The sequence below is a fragment of the Mirounga angustirostris genome, unplaced genomic scaffold, assembly GCF_029215605.1.
Source record: "Mirounga angustirostris isolate CCGP_5_RB_7025 unplaced genomic scaffold, mMirAng1.0.hap1 SCAF_1, whole genome shotgun sequence".
In the NCBI taxonomy this organism is placed as follows: domain Eukaryota; kingdom Metazoa; phylum Chordata; class Mammalia; order Carnivora; family Phocidae; genus Mirounga; species Mirounga angustirostris.
The window spans coordinates 163,495,693-163,517,426 of NW_026991709.1; the positions used below are offsets into that span (position 1 = coordinate 163,495,693).

Genomic DNA, 21,734 nt, shown 5'->3' on the forward strand with positions numbered 1-21,734 from the left:
TCACCTTCAAACTCACCTATAAAACTTCTCAGCATCATGGGGGGATATTGCTTTTAGGAAACACATCAGATTCTACATGCTAGTGAAATCATTTGTTTTCAGATTAATTGTTACAGCTTTTTAGTTTATTATTTAACAGTATCTTTTCTTGGCACTTGATAGGGATACAAAAAGTTCCCCTTGATTGAATATAATTTTTGCATAATGATCTTATTTCCAGTTACTGTTAAACCCCAGGAAACAGATCTGCAGTAGTCCCTTTACAAAGCTACTCTCAGACTCACATATTCTTTGGTTATGCTGTATACCACTACTATGCCATTATTTTTAATATGAGATAAAAATACATTTGGGTATTACTTTTATCCATAGATGAAATTAACTGTTTGCCTCTCCAGTAAATCTGCAATAAATGGTTTAATACTCTCTCAAGCTAGTTAGTATACTTTTGGACTCCCAAGTCCAATAGTGTTTTAGTTTTTGGTTGGGGAATGCAAACATCTTTCAGTAATAGCTTATGTAAACTATAATTAATAAAATTTTTCCATAAAAGGACTCCAAAATATACTGCATGCTATGGAAAAAAAAAAAAAAAACCCAACAACTGTATATTAGCTTGACACTAATTTAATGAAGGATATCATGTTATAATTTTTTAGAACTGGTTTATTTTAACATAGCATGTATTTCATTTGAGTCTGTTTTAAATCACTGTTAAGAATTTTTCTTCTATATGTACCCATTATTATTTGAGATGCTTGATATTCTTCACAACTCAGGTGTTACCCAGGAAATACCTATTAAATGAATTTGGATTATTCATGGGCAGTTGGAAACTCTTAGCATAACTCCTGCAACTAAAAACAATAGACATCTGTATTTTATTTAAAGAAAATGAGTTTTGGTGTGCTGAATTTTTTCCTCCAGCAATAAAAATCATCTTATTAGAATATTAAAAATGTCAAAACAGAAATGTGGATGTAGGAGGCTAATTAGACTTTTAGATCAACCTGGAGAACCTAAAATATGGACTTACACTGGTAACTCAATCTTTATTTTTCCTCTTATATGTTGATAAAAAGAGTGTAGCTTTCTGGCTTTTCCAATTTGTGTTTCTCAATTTATAAAGAAGATCATTCCTTAAAATGTCTCTTGGGCCTGCCTCTTCACTACCCTCACAGATGTGAACATAGTTGACCTGACCCCCGCCCCCACTCTTTACACATGCATCACTGCTCTGTCCTGTGGCTCAGGTGTGTCCATCCCAGAAGTCACTGGCATAGTGTCTGAAGGTTTGCTTTAGCTGTGTCAACGGCTCCCTATCAGTTGCTTATCACACCAAGTCTAAATGTTCTGCCTGTGTTCAAAGCCCTTTATTTATCAGACTCATCTATCTCTTTAGTCCTCACTCTTTACTACTAGAAGGAGTGAGCCCTTCATTCCAGTTAGATTGAGCTTGTGCACATGTGCACGCACATGGCATCATCCTTGCTCTCTCCATTTATTCATACAATTGTCCCCTCCTGGAATGCCTCTACCCATCATTTCAAGTATCTAAATCCTACCTGTTTTTCAAATCTTACTCCTGACTATTAGAGTTAGAATTAATGTCTTCCTTTTACAAAATGCCCATAGCTTCTCCTCCTTTTTTTTTTTTTTTACATACTAAGTTTATTTTTGTCTTCAAATTAATTAAAATTTGAACACTTTCTTCATTATAATTCCTAATATGGTAATTGTTGAAAGATACAGCCTATATAATCAAAAGCTCTCTGTGGTCCTCAATTATTATTTGTTTGTAACAGCTTTATTGAGCTATGATTCACATACCATACGATTTAGCCATTTAAAGAACATACCTTTTATTTTGGCATTTATAATGTTCTTCCTTATAGTTATTTATCTCCATGACTTATCACTCCTACTAGAACTACAGTTCCTTGGGGCAGAGACCAGATCTGAAAATATCTTTGTATTTTCCTCAGTTCCTGGCGTAGTACTCCAAACATACCAGGCACTAAAATGCTTTTGAGTGAAACGTATCCCTTCATTTCTCCTGCCAGCCCTAAAATCTCTTACTTTGTTTAGATTGGGGCTAGCATCAACAGTTAGCAATTAGCCTTTAAAATAAAGGCTCCATGTGTCAGTTTCTGGGATGATAGGCAGGGATACAAATCCCACTTAAGTATCATTTTGGGAGGAGGATCATCTCAAGAAGAGAGCTTGGGTGACAGCTTTCAGAACAAAGGAAAACAGACTAGGGTTTGCCCCTGGAACCTGGGTCTATCAAGTGGCCTGTTGGCTTACCAGCTTTGTCAAGGCATCTGTAAAACAGTGTTTCGGTTAGGTGACATGATTAAGAACACAGCACATGACCCAGACAGCCAGGTTTAGATAATTTAAAGACAGTAAAAACCCAGGAATGCTGACTTGCCAAGGAAGATCTTGATGAAGAAGGTAGGATTTGTACCCTAGCCCAGACCTGAGTGAAAGTGAGCGTATGTTTTAGATAGGTGGGAGGGAGACAGAAGAGCATCCCCAGTAGGAGGGAACAGCACATGCAGTGGAGTCTTGGAGGAGTAGTGAAACCCAGAGAGGGAGAGGCGCAAGGCTAGAGGGATGGCTGTGGAGGTCTAGACTACCAGTTTGAAGAATTTCAGACTTTATTTCAGCAGTCCAATCCCTCAGGTATTTTAATCTCTCATGGCTGAAGACTCTCTGCCCAAGGTATAGGTGATGTGAGAAGGAAGAATTGAAACACGAAGTTAGTGCCAATAGCTTTGGTTTGCCTAAACTATACAGATCACTTATTCAACAGATATTATTGAGCACCTGCTGTATTCCAGGAAAAGTATAAGTCAACCCCTGATAACATTGGGTATTTCTTTATGTATTTTTTTGTCTTTTTTAAAAAAATAAAGATTTATTTGAGAGAGAGAGAGTGTGCACGTGAGTTGGGGGAGGGTAAGAGGGAGAGAATCTTCAAGTGGACTCCCCGATGAGCGCAGAGCCTGACACAGGGCCTGATTTCACGACCCATGAGATTATGACCTGAGTTGGAGCCAAGAGTTGGATGCTCAACTGACTGAACCACCCAGGTGCCCCTCATTGTCTTTTATATAAAAAATAATTCAGACTTGTGCTGATTTGTAATCAGGAACTTTATGTTTGATCCAGCTTAGCTCTGGTCTCTTGTATAGCAAATAAAAAGTGCTTAATAAATGAGTAAGAGATTGAGTGATAATGGCAAGATACGTACACCCGTTGTTACTACGAAAGGGAAAAGGCTACGTTTTTATAGTGGAGACATCTGTGGACACCATCTTAAGCAAGTAATCAAGCTTAGCTTCACCAGCGGTGGCATAAAATGACACCAGGTGCCTCCTGACGTCATTCAATGAAATGTGCACAATATCACCTCCCTAATATCTTGCCAAAAATGTTCAACTCGAATGTAATTGTGAGGAAATCATCAGGCCACAACAAATTGTAGGACAGCTAATTGGTCTGGATCTTTTTTTTTTTTTTTTTTTTTAAGATGTATGTATTTCAGAGAGAGAAAGAGAGAGTGCATGCATGAGTGGGGGGGAGGGAGCAAAGGGAGGGGGGAGAGAGAGAGAGAGAATCTCTGCAGACTACCCACTTGAGCATGGAGCCCGACAGGGGGCTCGATCCCACAACCCTGAGATCATGACCTGAGCTGAAAACAAGAGTCAGACACTCAACTGACTGAGCCACCCAGGAACCTCTGGTCTGGATCATTTTTAAATGTCAGTGCCATGAAAGAGGAAAAAAAGATAAAATTCCTTTAGATAAAAGGAAATTAAAGAGTCATGACAGCTACATCTAGCAGTGTGTGGTTCTTGATTGGATCTGGATTCTCCCACCACTCCCCCCATACTCTCCGAAAAGAAGACATTCAGTTCAGAAAATTTGAATATGGATATATGGATTGGTTATTAGATAATGGCAGTATATCAGCTTTACCTTGTTGGGTGTGATTATGGTATTGTAGCAATGAAGGAGAATGTCTTTGTTCTTAGAAGACATTTGTTGGAGTATATTAGGGGTGAAATATATGGTACAAGTTACTTCAAATGATTATAGCAGTTATAGCAAAAAACAGTGTAGGTGTGTAGGGAAGACACTGACAAGATGCTTATACTAGGTGAATCTAGGCATAGGGAGTGGGATGCTCCTTGTTCATTCAACTTTTGGTGGCTTTAAATTTTTTTTGAAATAAAAAGCTGGAAAAAAATTACTCAAATACCTAACTCTTTCACTGATAAACAGAATGTTACTTTAAGTGGGTTGCTTTGAATAATCTTCGTGGTTATTAGGCACTTGAATTATGTGCGTGCCTGAGTTCTTAATGCTGCTTTCACTCTCCGTGTTGTGTGTCACACTCTCAGTATTTGAACTGCGTCCTATTTTAATCCTTGGAAAAGTCACTCTGTGGCTTCTGAAACCGGCATGTTTAGCAATGATAAGTAATACAGTGAGTTAATGCATCTCTGTGGGATAACACAATGGCTTTCTGAGATATTTGAGGATATTTGTTATGTCTTAGTTACCTGCCCCCTTCAGCTCTGTTGGGGGTTTGGAGCTGATAATGAGATTTCATATTTGGAATAGGTAGGCCCATATGTGACCTTCAACAGTCCATATGCCAGTGTGTGTAGGAATTTTGAATTGGTTCCTGGGAGCCTCATTTTGTTCCTCAGGGTCGGGACTAGAATATATGGCAGAGAACAAGATTGCCTATCTAGACACCATAGCAAACTTGATGGCATTGCTCAAAAAATCTGTAGCTTTTGAGTAGGAGGCAGGCAGTGCTAGAATGTTACCCAGGACTGTGATGTCGGTCAGCCTTACCCGATGGTGTCAGAGGAGGTACTCTTGGGGCTGGGGATGGCAGTGTGCCTCTGGGTTGGGTTTTGAAAGCGGAGATGAATATGAATTGGCCGAGAGGGATTCTGCATGCATTCTAGTGGGGAGAAAGGTGTACGGAAGCAAGCATATTGAGTGGAGAGTGTGCCTGGGGAGGAAGTGGTGCTAGTTTACTGAGCACCAGCTATGTGCTGGGCACTGTGCCAAGTTTCTTGTTGACTCTTTGAACTAGCTCAGGGCCTACCTGGGTGTGGGTTTGCATGGTCATTTTCACACATGTGGAAACAGTCATAGGAAGTCAGGTGCCTGCCCCAAGGTCACCTGCTGGCTCCTGGTGGAACAGCTTGGGAACGCTCTCTAACCCATGCTCCTTGGCGCTGTGTCTCCTGACCTTTTCAGTTAGTTGGTGGAAACTGTGTATGTGCGAACTTTATGAGAGGAGAGGAACTTTGAATGGATAGTGAGAGTGACATTTGGAGAAGTCTCCTATGCCCCCATCATCTCATCCTTTATTTAAAAAATTTTTTTAGAGTTTTTTTTTTTTTTTTTTTTTGATGCAGAGAGAGCATGCGCACAAACGGGGAGTGGCAGGCAGAGGGAGAAGCAGACTCCTCACTGAGCAAGGAGCCTGACGTGGGACTCGATCCCAGGACCCCAGGACCATGACCCGAGCCGAAGGCAGATGCCTAACCAACCGAGGCAGCCAGGCACCCCTCATCTCATCCTTTAAATGGGAATGTTATCTGGTGGAATTAACCATAGTACAGTACATGGCCTCTTCCGGGCTGGGAACTTTCTATAAGTTTTCAGTGATCCTCACAAAAATCCTGGAAGGTAGATGAAGAAATGGGGGCTCACGAGAGAGGTGAAGAGACTTTGCCAAGATCACACCTTTTTCTGATTCCGAAGCCCACTTTGACAGATTTTCTCTGCACTGGGCTAGTGTGGTCAGGGGTACTGAAAGAAGCAAGGCACTCCTGACCACGGGCATGGTGTTACAGAGTGAGCTGAGCACGGGCAAACTCTTCTATAGGCAGACTGTGATGAGTCCATTCCAGAGGTTTATGGGGTATCAGAGGAAGGAAAGCCTCCAGGCTCACCTTTCCCTCCCAAAATTGTCTTCTTTCTTTTTTTTTTTTTTTCTTTCCTCCTTCAGTGGTCAGTGACTCATTGTAAGACTTAACCCTCCAGGAGCCCCTGGCCCAGTCATACTCTCCAGAATTCCTTTCACGTGAAGAACGTTTTGAAAATGCAGATACTAGCATATTTCCTTCGTTGTTTAACCTGTTGAACACCAAAGGGCTTAAAGGGAGAGTTTCTTTGGGTATTTTTACCTACTTACATTACCCACTTACATTTACCATTTCCCCCACAGCTTAATATCTCTATTTTATGGCAACTGGAATCCCTCAGGGGGCAACTCAACTGTTGAAGAGGCTAGAACAAGCCTTTTTCACTTCACCTTGTTCGGTGATTCCTTCTAAACATTTATGAGCTCTACCATGGAGGAGATTCAGCCTGATTCTAATACCATCTGTAAAACCTTCTATAATTCTCCTCCTTCTCATTAACAGTAACATGTCACAAAAGTAGTTTTTCTGGTAAATATAGTGAAGAATTTCTGCTGTTATAGGGTCTTTTCCATTAAGGAGGGTTTTCTGTACGCTCGGCGCTAAAAGGTTCTTGGGCTGCCTTTATCAGGTCACGTGTTGGTGCCAGGCCCTCAGACAGGGATTTGTGAGGACATGTGACACATTATGTCGATGTTCTAATATCCAGGCAGACACAGCCCTTCCGGCTTCATCGGTACAGGAAAGCAGGGCTCGCACTCTTGAGACTCGGCTTCCTGATTGACTCGGAACCCTCTGCAGCTCTATCAGAGTCAAGTCTAGGGTTGGAGGACCAAGAATAGAAGTTGGTGTGGTCATTGGTCTGGCTCAGGAAACCAAGGATGCAGACAATTGTTTGATCTTTTTGAGTCCCAGTTATGATTTACGAAAGCCAAAACCCAACCTGATACCGAGATCTGCTGATCTTCAGCCTAATTGTGTCATTGTCAGATACCTGAGTTTTTCTTTAAGCTCAAGTGTTATGTATAATAAGACATTAATTTCAGTTCTCTTACTTGGACCAAGGTTACAGTATTTTTTTAAAAAGATTTATTTATTTATTTATTTATTTATTTATTTATTTATTTATTTGAAGGAGGGTGGAGGGGGCAGAGGGGAAGCAGACTGTGGGAACCTCCCCCCTCCAAACATGGGGCTTGATTGTGATCTGAGCCGAAACCAAGAATTGGATGCTTAATGGACCGAACCACCCAGGTGCCCCCGAGGTTACAGTGTTGCATATTCCATGAAGATACAGTTAAGTTTTAAAGTGAATTCAGTAGAGTAAATGACATTACAGGGACTGTTTTTAACCCCAAACACAGCAAAATTATTTTAAGTGGTATAAAACCTCCTAATTAAATGAATAGCAACATATGGGTGTGAATATAATTTTTAATTGACTTCAAAATATCTTGAGTTAGTGCTTTTTTTTTTTTTTAAGATTTTATTTATTTATTTGAGACAGAGAGAAAGAGAGAGAGAGAGCACATGAGAGGGGGGAGGGTCAGAGGGAGAAACAGGCTCCCCGCCGAGCAGGGAGCCCGATGCGGGACTCGATCCAGGGACTCCAGGATCATGACTTGAGCCGAAGGCAGTTGCTTAACCAACTGAGCCACCCAGGCGCCCGAGTTAGTGCTTTTTGATATTCAGATTAACCTTTCTATTCAACTTATTTAAAGTATTTTATTGTCTATTCAGAATGGAGATTGAGAATTCTAGACATTTTACTGTTCCCATGGGGTTATTTTTTACCCTTTCTGTTCTAGTCCCTATAGAATTACAGCTGTTTAAAACCATTAAGGATTGTAGACATCCTCCACCCCGATGCACCAGCTGCACCTGCACTGTCTTGGAGCAGGTGCTACCAGACTTGCTCTGTAGGGGCTGTCTCCTTCACCTGTGTGTCTCAGCGAGCACCCTGCTCATTTGTGCTGAAGCGCTACACTTTTTCTGGAGCCCGGCCACTCTATCGGTGCTGACCCATTGGTCTCCTCTCCTCTGTGGCGTCTAATCCCAAAGCAGCATCCCTGCATCTTGACCAGTCCTGCCATGTTAGGTGAGCTGGAATAGACGAGGTGGCTGAAGCTGTTTGGTTCCAAACTCAAGAGCTTTCCCCTTTGAGCCGGACCTAGGTTAAGACCTGTCTTCACCACCCTTCTTCCCTCCCTAGTCTTTCCTCTGTGTGCTCTTCAGCTCTGGTGTCATAACAAAGCACCCCAGACTGGCGGCTTAGCAAATGTTTGTTGTGTCACAGTTCTGGAGGCTGGAAGTCTGAGGTCAGGATGTTAGCAGGGCTGGTTTCTTCTGGGACCTCTGTCCTTGGCTTGCAGATGGCCATCTTCATGTTAATGTGGTCTTCCTTCTGTGTGTGTCTGTGTCTCTTCTTAGAAGGGCACCAACTTATTGGATAAGGGCCCACCTTAATGACCTCATTTAACCTTAATTATTTCTGTAGAGACCCTGTTTCTAAATACAGTCACATTCTGAGGTACTGAGGTTAGGACTTAGAAATTTTGGGGGGACAAAACTCAGCCCATAACACTGCCCTTCTGGACTTCCTGCCCTGCTCTCACCTTCTTCCTCCCCTTTACCTGTCTTCCTCCCACTTCTTTTTCTTTTCCTTTTTTTTTTTTTTTTTAAAGATTTTATTTATTTGAGAGAGAGAGTGCGCTAGAGAGCACAGGCAGGGGGGAGCGGCAGTCAGAGGGAAATGAGGGAGATGCAGGCTCCCCACTGAGCATGGAGCCCATCCCAGGACCCTGAGGTGATGACCTGAGCCAAAGGCAGAAGGTTAACCCATTGAGCCTCCCAGGTGCCCCTCCCACTCCTTTTCCTTAACCTGTAAAGCATCCTGCACAGCTAAAAAGAATATGAAAATGGAGGGATCTCCAATGCCATGTGTCTCCTTCCAGCTCTTCTGTGGATCAGCTTTGTGACCTCGAGCAATTCTCTTAATTCTTAAAACACTAGTCTCCTTAGAATTCAGGAATCATTCTTACCTTCTTGCATTATAGGACTATAGTAAGAAAAACCCAGAGTAACAGGTCCTATTTTTAAATGCTTTAAAAATAAAATATACTGACATAAGATACAGGAAAGCTCAGACAACGTGTAACATTTACAGGATTATTTGGATTACTTGAAATTCTGATTATAATGGCCTATGTTTCAACTCCACATTTTACTGTGTTTTGTTATCCTTAATTATATTATTAGCAGTCAGCAATATACCATAAGCGTTTTTTGTTTTTTTGTTTTTCTTTTTTCCTGAGCAATCTCCTTGTTGCTCTAAAAAGACCAGAGCTGCTCAAATCATGCTCAGCTGGGGGCCTGGCCTCCCCCGCTGGGCTGACTGCACAAGAGTGACCTTTCACTGAGGGTTGGCCTCCAGATGTGAGATGGGGCTCTGCAAGTCCCCAGCTGTGGCTCTGGGCTCCCGAGCGGCGGTGGGAAAGGGGTGGGGGCGAGGGGGCGCGGTCACTGAGTAGTAGAATCGCTTGTAATCCCTGCGCCGCGGGCAGACACTACGTCACGGCTTTTTATCTCTGCTGGCTCGCCCGGTTTCATCATGTTGCCTAACAGCCCTCCGTACAAAAAGAAAAAAGGGAGCCAGAATGGGGATAGCCACCACTTGAACTGTGTGAAAGAGGTTGACTTCACTGTCTTCTCTCCAGCTGCTAGTCCCTGAGACAAAGAAGTATTATTTGAAAGAAAATGTATAAGCCCCGGGCTGCTGCCCTGCACGGTCTTGAGTGTGAGAGGAGAGTGCAGTTGTTTTATCTGGGTGACTCTCGCCAGTAGGGTGATGTCAGTCTGGTCGCCGTGGGTTGTGGTCAGACAGGAGACGTTTCCACGTAGCCCAAAGGCTTGTGGGTGTGTGGGGGGGAACCGAGCTGTGGTTTTACTTTGATTTAGGTTCAAACATGATAAAAGGGCTGGGGAGGGGAGTAGAACATAAAAGTCTTTTTTTTTTTTTTTTTTTGATCTGAACATAAAGTCTTAAACACAGCAACGATTTAAATTGTGGAAGAAAGCTTTTGAGCAAGGAAGGCAATCCAGATTTTTGTGAAAAATCTACCCTTAAAAGTTACAGCAAGATACTTTTTTTGTTTTTCCTACAGACGTACCTTCCCCTTCTCCGTAAACACAAAGACACTGTCAATTCAGCCTTGTGTTGTTTGACTAATCTTCAGAAAATGACAACAAATGCCATGATTTTGATTAATTCCTCATGAGGCATGCCACAGTCTTGAATGCAGTCACAAATCCTAGTATGGCACTTGGCCCGCAGAGTTGGTGAAGAGGTACTGTGACCAGGAGCTGAGGGACCTGGGTTCTAAAGCCACCTCTGCTTTTCCCTGGAATCCCTTCCTGTCTCTGAACCAAATCAGTTGCCTCACCTCCATGTTGAAGGCCCTTGGCCTTCATCGTTCAGTTGTATAAAAGTTGAATCCACATTTTGTGGACCAGATTATATTTATTTCCACTTTCAGTTTACTAACTACAACTCTCTTATTGTATTTGAGTAAGTAAGTGAAGCTCAAACACTGAGAATTAGAAGCGTATTTGATTTTTAATTACATCTCGTTCAAGGACGAGATAAGTTAAGAATACTTAGTGGGATCAGTTTTTTCTCCTGTTGTGTAAAGTATGCCCTATAAAAGTTTAGTATTTCTTGATCAGCAATTAAAGTATAACTTAACTTTGGAAGATATACATTACATAGAATGGAGATGTTTAGAGCTGAAGTTAGGCCATCAAGGTGATGTAATCAAACCATTAATTTTACAAATGAAGAAGCAGAGGCTAACAAGACACGTGCTGTTTTGAAGTCCCTCCAGTTGGGTTTCATAGTATATCCAGTCTAAGATGCACCATTATCTCGTGTCCCACTGAGAAAGAAGCTGTCTTGCTTATTAAAATATGCCAGTTGATTGTAAGACAAACTTCAAGCTTAGCTCTATTAAAATGTAGGAAGTAAAGAGTCTTAGAATCTTTGCAGGATTCTGAAACTAGGCCACATCTTCCTGGATCTTGTCCCCATGCCTTGCTTTTCTCCTGCTTTATTCTGACTTGAAAGCAGAATTTTCTTGTAATATTTCACCAGAATCATCATACGGCACATCATAAAGCTAAGCAATTATTTTTATTTCTCTGTTAAACTTTTTCTCTTAAATTGAAATTAATATATGCTGATTCTTGTGAAATCTTGGACCAAAAATCTTTACTCATCTTCCATTGGAAGACATATTTAAGAATATTTTTGATCCCTGTAGTAGAACTGCCACCATGACTAAAAACAGCAGTTATGTAATCTTTGTGTCTGTTGGGCATTTTTCTTCAGTATCCCATCCCTAGTTAAAAATGCCAAATACATTTTGAAAATTGAACTTCCTTTGTTATAATCAGAATTTTTTTTTTTAAAGATTTTATTTATTTATTTGACAGAGAGAGACACAGCGAGAGAGGGAACACAAGCAGGGGGAGTGGGAGAGGGAGAAGCAGGCTTCCCACCGAGCAGGCAGCCCGATGTGGGGCTCGATCCCAGGACCCTGGGATCATGACCTGAGCCGAAGGCAGACGCTTAACGACTGAGCTACCCAGGTGCCCCAGAATTTTTTTTTTTTTTAAGTTAAATTGACAATTGTAGTGAGGCCAACTTGAGAAACTTGAAACACCAGGCTACTCAGATCTCCTTTCTCCTGTTTATTTCTGAAAAAGAAAGATAATCCTTTCTCCCTTTTCAATTACCAAACCGTTATGAAATTTAGAATACACATTAGTTCAAGAGCAAAAAGTCTTTTACACCTCAAGGTAAATTCCTTTTGGTGTGTATTCTTTCCTCCCCTGCTTGTGGTCTGGGTCTGTATAAATTTCATCACTTGTTTCTCCGACGGCCCTGCACAAAGCCTTCAGCATGCAGCAGGCGCTCACACACAGTCTGATTACAAGCTGAGCTGGAGCTTAATAGAACTCTGATGAATCCAGGTTCCTCCATAACCTCAAGCGGTTCCTTCTCTGCTTTGCCTTTTCTTAACTTAATAATATTAAAAAAAAAAGTTATCTGACTTTAACATTGTAGAGAGCTGTAGCTATCATAACAAAAGGTTTATTTTCATTCTAGGGGAAGAATGAATAGATGCTTGTTCTTATGTAACAGTTCAGTGTAAAAAACCTGAGGTAGGAAAGGTACTAATAGTACTGGAGTTTTTTTCATCAACTTATAAGTGTATTTTTATTTTTTATGGGTGAGGGTAACAACTTTTTTGAGAGATTCACACACCAACGTAATTCACCCGTGTAACGTATACAATCCAGTGGTTTTTAGTATATTCACAGAGTTGGGCAACCTTTACCACAATCTATGTTAGGACATTTTCATCACCTCCGAAAGAAACCCTGCATTCACTGGCAGTCACTTCCCATTGCTTCTCCTTCCACCCCTCAGCAGCAATCACTAATCTACTTTTTTGTCTCTTCACATTTGCCTATTCTGGACATTTCATGTCAGTGGAATCAGACAGTATGTGGCCCTTTGTGTCTGGCTTCCTTCACTTCGCATACTGTTTTCTAGGTTCATCCATGAATCAGTACTTCCTTGCTTTTTATGGCTGAATAATGTTCCATCATATGGATAGATTGCATGTTTTCTGTACCCATTCATCAGTTGCTGGGCATTTCGGTTTTTGGCTATTATGAATAATGCTGCTATGAATATTCATATAAGTTTTTATGTGAATATGTGTTTTAATTTCTCCTTGTTATATGCCTCAGTGTGGAATTGCCGGCTCATGTGGTAACTCTGTATTTAACCATTGGAGGAACTGCCCAGAATTGTTTTCCATGGCAGCTGCACCATTTTGCATTTACACCAGCAATGCACGAGGGTTCCAACTTCCCCACATTCTTGTCAACACTTGTCACTTTCTGTCTTTTGATTATAGCCCCACTAGTGTGTGTAAAGTGGTATCTCATTGTGGTTTTGATTTATGTTTTCCTGATCACTAATGATGTCAGACATCTTTCAAATGTGCTTATTGGCCGTTTGCCTATCTCTTTTCCTATTTTTAAATCAAGTTCTTTTTATTGTTGAGTTTTGAGAGTTATTTATATATTCTTAAATAGATCTTTTGAGATTCCTTATTTTATGGCATCTTTGATCTTTAACATATCCTATAACTCTCTAATTTGGGCGCCCCATTGCCCTGCCTCATTGAGTCATTCACGTAGTGTTTACCATCCATCTCCTGTGTGGAAGATACTGTGCTTTGCATTCTCGAGTATATAAAATGAATTAAATGTCCCCTGCTTCAAGGAGCACAGAACCAAGTAGGAAGGGAAGTATCATAGGGATAAATTTCTATGGGTATTCAGAAGAAGTGATGACATTTAGATTGAGGATTCAAGGAAGGCAACGTGAAGGAGGATGCATTTTAAGTGGCCTTTGCTGGATGCATAGGATTTAAATATAAAAGATCGGAGGAAGAAACTGAGGAAAGGCCTTGGGGTTAGATGGTGAGATCTCTGTGCAGTGATGTCCAGTCTGGTTTAACTTCTAGGGCTGACACTCTGAGAGCTTACAAAGGGGGATACTAGGAACAAAGGCTGGGAAGGCCATGAGACCACTTGTTGGGTATGAATGCAGAAGCAGCCTGGAGGTTATTTCATCAGTGACTGGCAAGCCCTTGGCTGTTTGGGGTACTGGTGGGTTGACATGGCCAGAATGCTGCTGTGGAAGACGGAGTTTACAGAGATCTGTAGGATGATGGGGTGACTAAAAGCAGCACCGCTGAGTTTCTGGCTTGGAAATGGACAAGTGCTTTAGAGGACAAGAAGGACTGTGGTGAAGAAACTCCTGTGGAAACTGTTCAATCTCATGGTTTCCAAGTTTATATGACCATGGGTTCACTTTCTGGTTTTTTGAGCATATGACACCTTTGCATTTTGCTGCCTTCATTCAGTGTTACACGAGTAATAATTGCTTAGTAAATGTTGGCTGGTTGGTACTTGATCGAGTACAGGGTTGTGGATCACAGAGTTGGGTTACTAACCCTGACGGCTGAAGGAAGTGTTAGGTGTTGGCTAGTCCAGCCCCTTGTTGTAGGCAGGCCTGAGAGGGGAAGTGTGTGCCAGGATTCAGCTGGCCCAAATGCAGTGCCAGGGTCCTGCCAGTGTCTTGATTCCCAGTCTGTGTTCTCTTCAGTTTTTCTAAAATAACTTTAACCTTCCTTTGCCACTTAGACCATAATAAGAGCAAATCCCACTTTATAATACAAGGTGTTGCATGAGGGTCCTTGAGTGGAGGCCCTGAAATGAATGAGGGGACGTAACTGAAAAGACCTGTTTCTACACTTGTAACTGTGAATTTCTTCCCTTCTACCCCTAGTTCCTTTGCTCTGAGCCATGTGTGGGCCTTGCACAGTGTTTACAAGGGGATGTCACTCTGATAGGCAGAGGGCATGGGTTCTTGCTTACAGTAAACCCACTAACTGTGTGAACCTGAGCAGGGCCCTCCATGTCTAGGGGCTCAGTTTTCTCTGTCCAAAGAGGGAATCCAGGTGTACAGGACCCCTTCCAGCACTAACAACATGCTCTAGGGGGTTTGGTACAGTTTTGTCACAGCCTCTAGGGAAGAAGAACCACCTGTGGTTCCCCTGTGGGTCTTTTACCTATCAGGTTAGAAATCCCAGTGTTTCCAAAGGATTTCTGTGCACTTTCTTCTTTCTCTGTCAGACACCAGCGATTTGGTCTTAAAGATAAGCAGTGCTCCATTTGGTGAACTTAAACTGCAAACAAGCACAAACGAGCTTATATTAAGATGGAAATTGGGGAGTGCAGTGGGAACGTTGTTCTAACTCCAAGAGTTTTGCTTTTCGCTGAGCAGTGTATGCTAGTGTTGTAATGGGTGGCTCTTCTTTTTTTGGTGTGATTTGAATTTGTTGCTGTGGTGGCAGGTTTCCATGGCAACTGCTGTTGCTACATGTCTGGCATCTGATAAAATGGTTCCCAAAGCCCAGGGGTCCAGACAGAGCCCAAGTACTCCTCATCTCCGCGGAACCTGCCAGGGATGTGGAGAAACACAGGTCAGAGGGCATCGTGGCTCTGTGCCATGTTGATGAGGCTTGATTTGCAATTGCCGAGTTCCTGGGGTATCATCAGGGTTCCTCCAAAAGTTAGCTGGGCTACTGATGTTTTACATTGGAAATGCCCTCTCCCCTTTCTGTGGAGGTGGAGGGTATAAGAGAGGAGAGCATATTTGGAAAGAATATTTTCTGATTTATCACAATACAAATATTAGCATGGCTTTTTATTTGCTCGCTTTAAAAAAAAAAAAAGATTATTTATTTGAGGAGGAATGGGCAGAGGGAAAGAGAGTCTTAAGCAGACTTGGCGCTGAGCGTGGAGCCCGACATGGGGCTTGATCCCATGACCCTGAGATCATGACCCGAGCCCAAATCAAGAGTCAAACACTTAACTGATGGTGCCACCCAGGCACCCCTGTTTGCTTGCTTTTTTAAACCAAAAATTCATAAATAGGACGTAGAGGACAACCAAAGTCCTACTGAATGTCTGAGTGTGGCAGGCCAGCATATGGCCTGTTTTTAGGTATTTCATTTAAAATGGAAAGTTCCAGTTGGCTTTGGGGCCAAAATCTCTAAAAGAAATCCTGCCTGGAGATGTATTAGGGGGTCACTGTATATTTGCTAGTTTATATCTTGCTGACTAAATTGGCAAAAGTTTTATTTTTCCTGGTAAACACTCAGGAGGCTTTGCCCTCACTCCTTTCCCTAACAAAATCATATTTGTCATATGTGTATGAAGCAAACGACTGTTAAAACTGTCCACACATCTGTGATGATATGAAAATTAGTGGTGGCAAACAAAGATTTCCTTTCTAAGGTACAAGGTCTCAGATGAAGTTGACTTTATCCTAATATTTCTCTCAAATTGTGACCAAGTGGAGACAGAATTGGCCATGCCTTAGAGGCCAGTGTGAATGAATAATAGCATGACAAAAGGGTTATTATTTGTGAAAAATTTAGGTAACCCCCACATATGACTTAGAAAACTAGAAATTTTCTCTTAAAATATATATTACTCTTGTTTATAAATTTTAGAAGGTGTAAAACTTTTATTATGATAAAGGGTTATGCTTATTTTAATTAATAATGAAGCACAAAGTTATCGCCTAGTACAAAGTCTTTTTAATTACAGGAATGAAAAACTCCCAAGATGTTCAATCAGATCACAATGCAGATTCTAATTTGAGTGTTTAACTTTGAAAGTGTTTGAGAACTGCACCTGTGTATCAAGCTCATGACAAATTATATGCAGAAACTTTGTGCTGATAATAGTAAAAAATATATTTAATGTGCCATTTTTAGTGTGCTGTAAGAATGAAATGTTTATTTTTCATTAAACAATGTTTTCATTTCTTTTAACATTTTGGGCAAATATGTGAATTATTAACCCATAAATTTTCCTCATTCTTTAAGAAAAAATAACATACCAAAATTGTAATAAAAATGTAACAGGCAGGAAAAGTGAGTTTCTAGTCATGTTCTAACGAAGCCTGTGTTAGGTCATTCTCTTATAGGTAGAGTCGAATACCCACCCATCAAAAGCCCTTTATTGTTTTAAATTAACTTTTGAGATGGTTTGTGGTCAGTACTTTTACCCCTCTGTTACTTTACTGCAACTTTTGATTTTAAACTCTACCCTAAAGAGTTATTGAAGACATGGGAATTATGTGTCCTGATGGAGGTGTTAGCAATATATAAATGTATCAAATCAACCCCTTGTGCACCTTAACTTTGCACAGTGCCGTGTGTCAGTTACATCTCAATAAAGCTGGGGGAGGGGAGTGAGTTATTGTGTAGAAACCCACGTTTGTGTAAAATGTCTTGTGCTTGGCAGCTCACCTCGCGCTCAGGCCATGTTCTGAGAAGGGCAGGCAGCCCGTCCTGTTGGCCAAAACTTTCCACTGGGAGTAGTTTTGCAAGGGGTGGGCGGGGAAGCGGGGCACTGAGGTGGGGGAGTTTCGCCTCCTTGGTGACATCATCTCTCTCTGCGTAGGTGAAGCTGCTCTCAGGGGAGAACCCAGGATGCAGACCCTCCCTGTGGCATCTGCCCTCAGCAGTCACCGCACAGGCCCCCCGCCCATCAGTCCCAGCAAGAGGAAGTTCAGCGTGGAGCAAGGGGACGATGACCTGGACTGTGAAAATGACCATGCTTCTAAGATGAGTCGCATCTTCAACCCCCATCTGTGAGTTTCCTCTTTCTGAAGTGAGGGCGTTTTGGTGTTGGCTTCCATGTGCTCCGTGCAGGGGCCATGTTCTTCTGCAATTTGTGCTAGCAATGAAGTGAAAGGATGAACAGGGCTCTCCTGCCAGGCGGGGCATTAACCGTTTTTGATAACTTGAGAGATGACCTCTTCTTCCCTTCCAACTTGGGGTGGGGTGGGGGGTGGTGTGTGTGTGTGTGTGTGTGTTCGTTCCCCACGGATGTTAGCTTTCTCTTCCAGCTTCTGGGGGGTGGTTGTCTGAAGACTGCCTTTTCTTGCCTGTATCACCAGTGGTTGTTAGGAGCATCAGTCTTTGGTGAATGTCTTATGGGCCAGGAAATGGAAGGAAAGGTTAACGCCTGAACAGACGTATGTAAAATGTTTTGCTCAGGAGTCTAGAGTTGTACACATTTAGAAGTGGCTCAGTCGGTTAAGTGTCTGCCTTCGGCTCAGGTCATGATCCCAGGGTCCTGGGATCGAGTGCCGCATTGGGCTCCCTGCTCCGCGGGGAGCCTGCTTCTCCCTTTCCCTCTGCCTCTGCCCCCCTCTCATGCTTGCTCTCTCTCACTCTCTCTCAAAATAAAGAAATAAAATCTTAAAAAAAAAAGTACAGTAGCCTCTCTCCTCCCCCTTATCCGAGGGGTGTATGTTCCAAGACTCCCAGTAGATGCCTGATGCACAGATAGTACAAAACCCTATATACACTGTGTGTTTTCCTAGACATAGATACTTATGAGAAAGTTTAATTTATAAATTAGGCACGGTAAGAGATTAACAACAATAACTAATAATAAAATAGAACAATTGTAATAATACTGTCATGATAGTTATGTGAGTGTGGTTTTCTCTCAGAATATCTGTGGTACTGGACTCACCCTTCTTCTTGTGGTGATGTGAGATAATAAAATGTCTACGTGATGCAGTGAGGTGAATGACCTAGGCATTGGTATGTAGCATTGAGCTACTGTTGACTACAAGGAGGATCCTCCGCTTCCAGGCCACAGTTGATTGTGGAAAGCAAAACTGCAGAAAGGGTGCCGGGGGGGTGGGGGTTGGGGGGTGGGGTGGGGAAGCAATTGAATTATTCTCACCTTGTATATTCATGGTATAAACTTGAGACCTTCCTAAAGTGGGAAAGATGGCTTTTTGTGTTTATGATAAGGTGCTGCTCATCACTTCTGGTATGTGAGCCTGTTGTAGCTGTTCAGAACCAGGCTTGGGGCAGGTCCTCCATCTGCCACCAGCATTCTCTACGATCATGACATGAGTTTCTCCCACTCTCTGGGCCTCAGTTTCCTTATTTGTGAAACAGAGGGGTTGACACGAAAGTTTTCTGAATCCGTACAGCGTTCCCACGTTTACATGTGAGAAAGTAGCTTGCTTCTGTGCGCCTTGTTCCGCCTTCCCCTTTGCACTCTCTTCTGAACATGCATGCCCCGCAAAGGGAGTGGAATGCCTTTTCCCATGTTCTCGGCGCTTGGAGACAGCCAGTCGGCTGCCCGGAGGGTCTGCTCTGGCAACCGTGCAGCCAGTTGGTACTGTCGGGGTCGGGGAGCTTGTCGGGGGCGGTGAGGTAGCCTGATGATTAGGAGGTGTAGCTTTGTAGATCCAGGTTCCAAGAGCCTACTCTCTTTTCCCCCTCCCCAGGCATGAATTGATGTGTTGTAATTATTCACAGTGCTTGGCTTCCCCAGTTCTGATTTCTGAGGATGCTGCTGATTCTGGCAGGAACGTGACTGCTCCGAGTTGCTGTTTTCTCGTTGGCCAAGACCTTGAGCGGCGAGAGGCCGCCGGTAACGCCCGCAGCGCTGTGCTGCCTCAGCGCCCGCAGTCCTGAGCATTCCGCGCATTCCAGCCCGCTTGGACTGTTGTGTGCAGTCATAAGACATACTGACAGAGGTATTTATCCTCAAATAAATCACTGTAGTGTTAGTCAGAGGCTGAGCCTGCAGTCTGGAGCCCTGGAATTTGCTACAATCAGGAATCCAGCAACAAGGCACTGCAAAACAATGAGCTCTCCCAAATAGGGAGAGGCTCGTCATTTAGATTCTGGGCGCTCAACTGTTTGTTCATTCTCTTGTTACTAGGAATTTCTTCTTCTCCTCTGCTGCCATCCTCTTTCCAGAAACCCACATAGGAGACATTTGGTCTTTTTTTTTTTTTTTTGGAGGAAGGAAAGGGGAGGTAGCCCTGAAACAGTATATTTTGTGAGCAGACATGCCTTGGTTTAAATTGCAATTCTGCCACTTACTTGGATAGTCATTTAATGTACCTGGGCCCACTATCCTTCTTTGTAAAATGCCAATGATAATAGCTCATGGGAGGCCTGTCATGAGCACAAGAATCAGCATATGCAGGGAGTTTGGTGCAGTATGATTGATACTCAGTTGATGGTAGTAGCTGTTTTATTATTGCTAAGTCCCTGAATCTGGTATTGATAACAAGGATAAAGAATAAAAATACTATCATGGTTTAATGCCCAAGTGTGTGTGAATTTCACTCAGAAAGTCTGGGCTCAAATTTCAGCTTCTTTATTTTTCAGTGGAAGTAATCATAGTTATTTCCTCATAGGATGATTGTAAATGCCTGGTACAGTGCCTGGCATATAGATGGTAAGCACTCAGCCAAAGTCATCATTGATATTATTATTTCAGTGTTAGAAAATGAGGGGCGCCTGGGTGGCTCAGTTGGTTAAACATCTGCCTTTGGCTCAGGTTATGATCCCAGGGTCCTGGGATCGAGCCCCACGTCAGGCTCTCTACTCAGCAGGGAGTCTGCTTCTCCCTCTTCCTCTGTCTGCTGTTCCCCCTGGTTGTGCTCTCTCTCTCTGTCAAATAAATAAATAAATTCTTAAAAAAAAACCAAACAAACCAGAAAATGATTTTGTAACTCCTTGGGTCGTTGCAAATATGACCTTGAAGTACAGAGGACTATAAATAATTTGAAGTGTAAATAATAGAAATAGAATTGCTAGATTTCATGTACATCTCACAACTGATGTCATCACACAGAGTTTTAGGCAAACAGAAAGAGCAGCACCCCCACCCCCACCCCCAGGCCACATAGCCTGGACCTCTAGGTGATCAGCATGTGGTCTGTTCATTCTGCTGTCACTGTTCTCCTTTGATAATTATTTGTTTCAATAACAGTAAGTGTTTCTATTTGTATCTTCTAAGAGTGGAATTACAGATTTTATAGGCAAATTGGAAAAATGCTACATCTCTTCTTCATGTTGTAGGGTACTTAGTATTGTTGGATTTGAGAGAATGTTTCCTCTTTGAGCTATAGGGTGTTCCCTCCTTTTTATTTGATATGTCTAAGAATTTTTTAATAATAAATTACAAATTGATGTTTCTAGTATATTTGTCTCTTTAAGGAAATTACAAAATGATTTTTTGCCTTTTATCTTCTTAGTTACATGTTCATGTTGTGTAGTGAAAATGTGTTTTGTTTATTTAATCACTGAAGAAATCACAATAATTCTGGGCATGGAGTGTTGTTGAAAAACAGTTTTGACAGCTAGTAAGAGAGTTTCAAAGATGCAAGCCTTGGCTGCGTTTCATTATAATCATCATATTGAGATACTTTCCAATAGAGAGGAGGAGAGATTGAGTGTCTCTCCTTGAGCCAGAGTAGGAAGCTACAGACAATGACTAAATTTCATCTGACTTAATTCAGGGAGGAGGAGGACAAAGAAGAGAGGTGTCCTTAGTGATTTCTCCAGAACTTGGAAATTGAGAATTCCTGGACTCTTATTCCAACCCTGTATAGCATGGGTCCTTTGAACTCTTCATTAACTTTCTTGTTGAAATGGTGACTCAGAGAAGTATTTTTTTGTTTGCTTCTTAAGAAAAGTGTTAAGAGCATGAATGTTTTATTTAGAAATGGAAAGATACCATGTCTCTGAGAAAGAAAGTGGATTAAGTAAGGTATGGAGGTGTGGGCGTTGGGATTCCTCTCCTGGAAATGTCAATAAGTAATTTTTTTCTACGACGCTGGTATTCAAGTGTGATCTGCTAAGGAAGAGCTCTCTTTTCCTCTGTCCATGACCCATATGGACTCATGGATTGCTATTTTATAGCTGTCCCTAATTTGGTGAATAAGAGCACTTTCAGCTGGTTCCTGTGTCCTTGTTATGTGCCTTTTTTTTCTTAAAGCACTTCTTACTTTCTGGCAAACATAATCCTCCTCTTGTAACCTACCTGTGCCAGCCATGGAATTAACCATTTCTCCAGGGGACCCTTGTTCCTTTTAGTGGCGAATAGGATTTAGAAGCCAAAATCTGGGTGCTAAGTATTTTTATGGTGTCATTGCCTTTAGATTTGAGTTGTCTAATATCATAGACCAGTTCTTCTGTTGTACTAGCCACATTTCATACTCAGCAGACACATTTCAAGCTCAGCAGCCACACGTGGCTAGAGGCTACCGTACTGTACAGCACAGACACA

The 21,734-nt window shown here is 42.1% G+C and overlaps 1 protein-coding gene across 7 annotated transcripts in view; it reads left to right on the forward strand.

The window, feature by feature from the left end:
• Positions 1 to 21,734, forward strand: part of VGLL4 (vestigial like family member 4) — a 194,499-nt gene that overhangs the window by 134,203 nt on the left and 38,562 nt on the right. For all 7 annotated transcript variants that reach the window (XM_054504597.2, XM_064592232.1, XM_064592227.1 and 4 more), the window contains one exon: positions 17,079 to 17,268. In XM_054504597.2, coding sequence (XP_054360572.1) covers positions 17,079 to 17,268 — 190 coding nt within the window. The remainder of the gene's footprint in view (positions 1 to 17,078; positions 17,269 to 21,734) is intronic.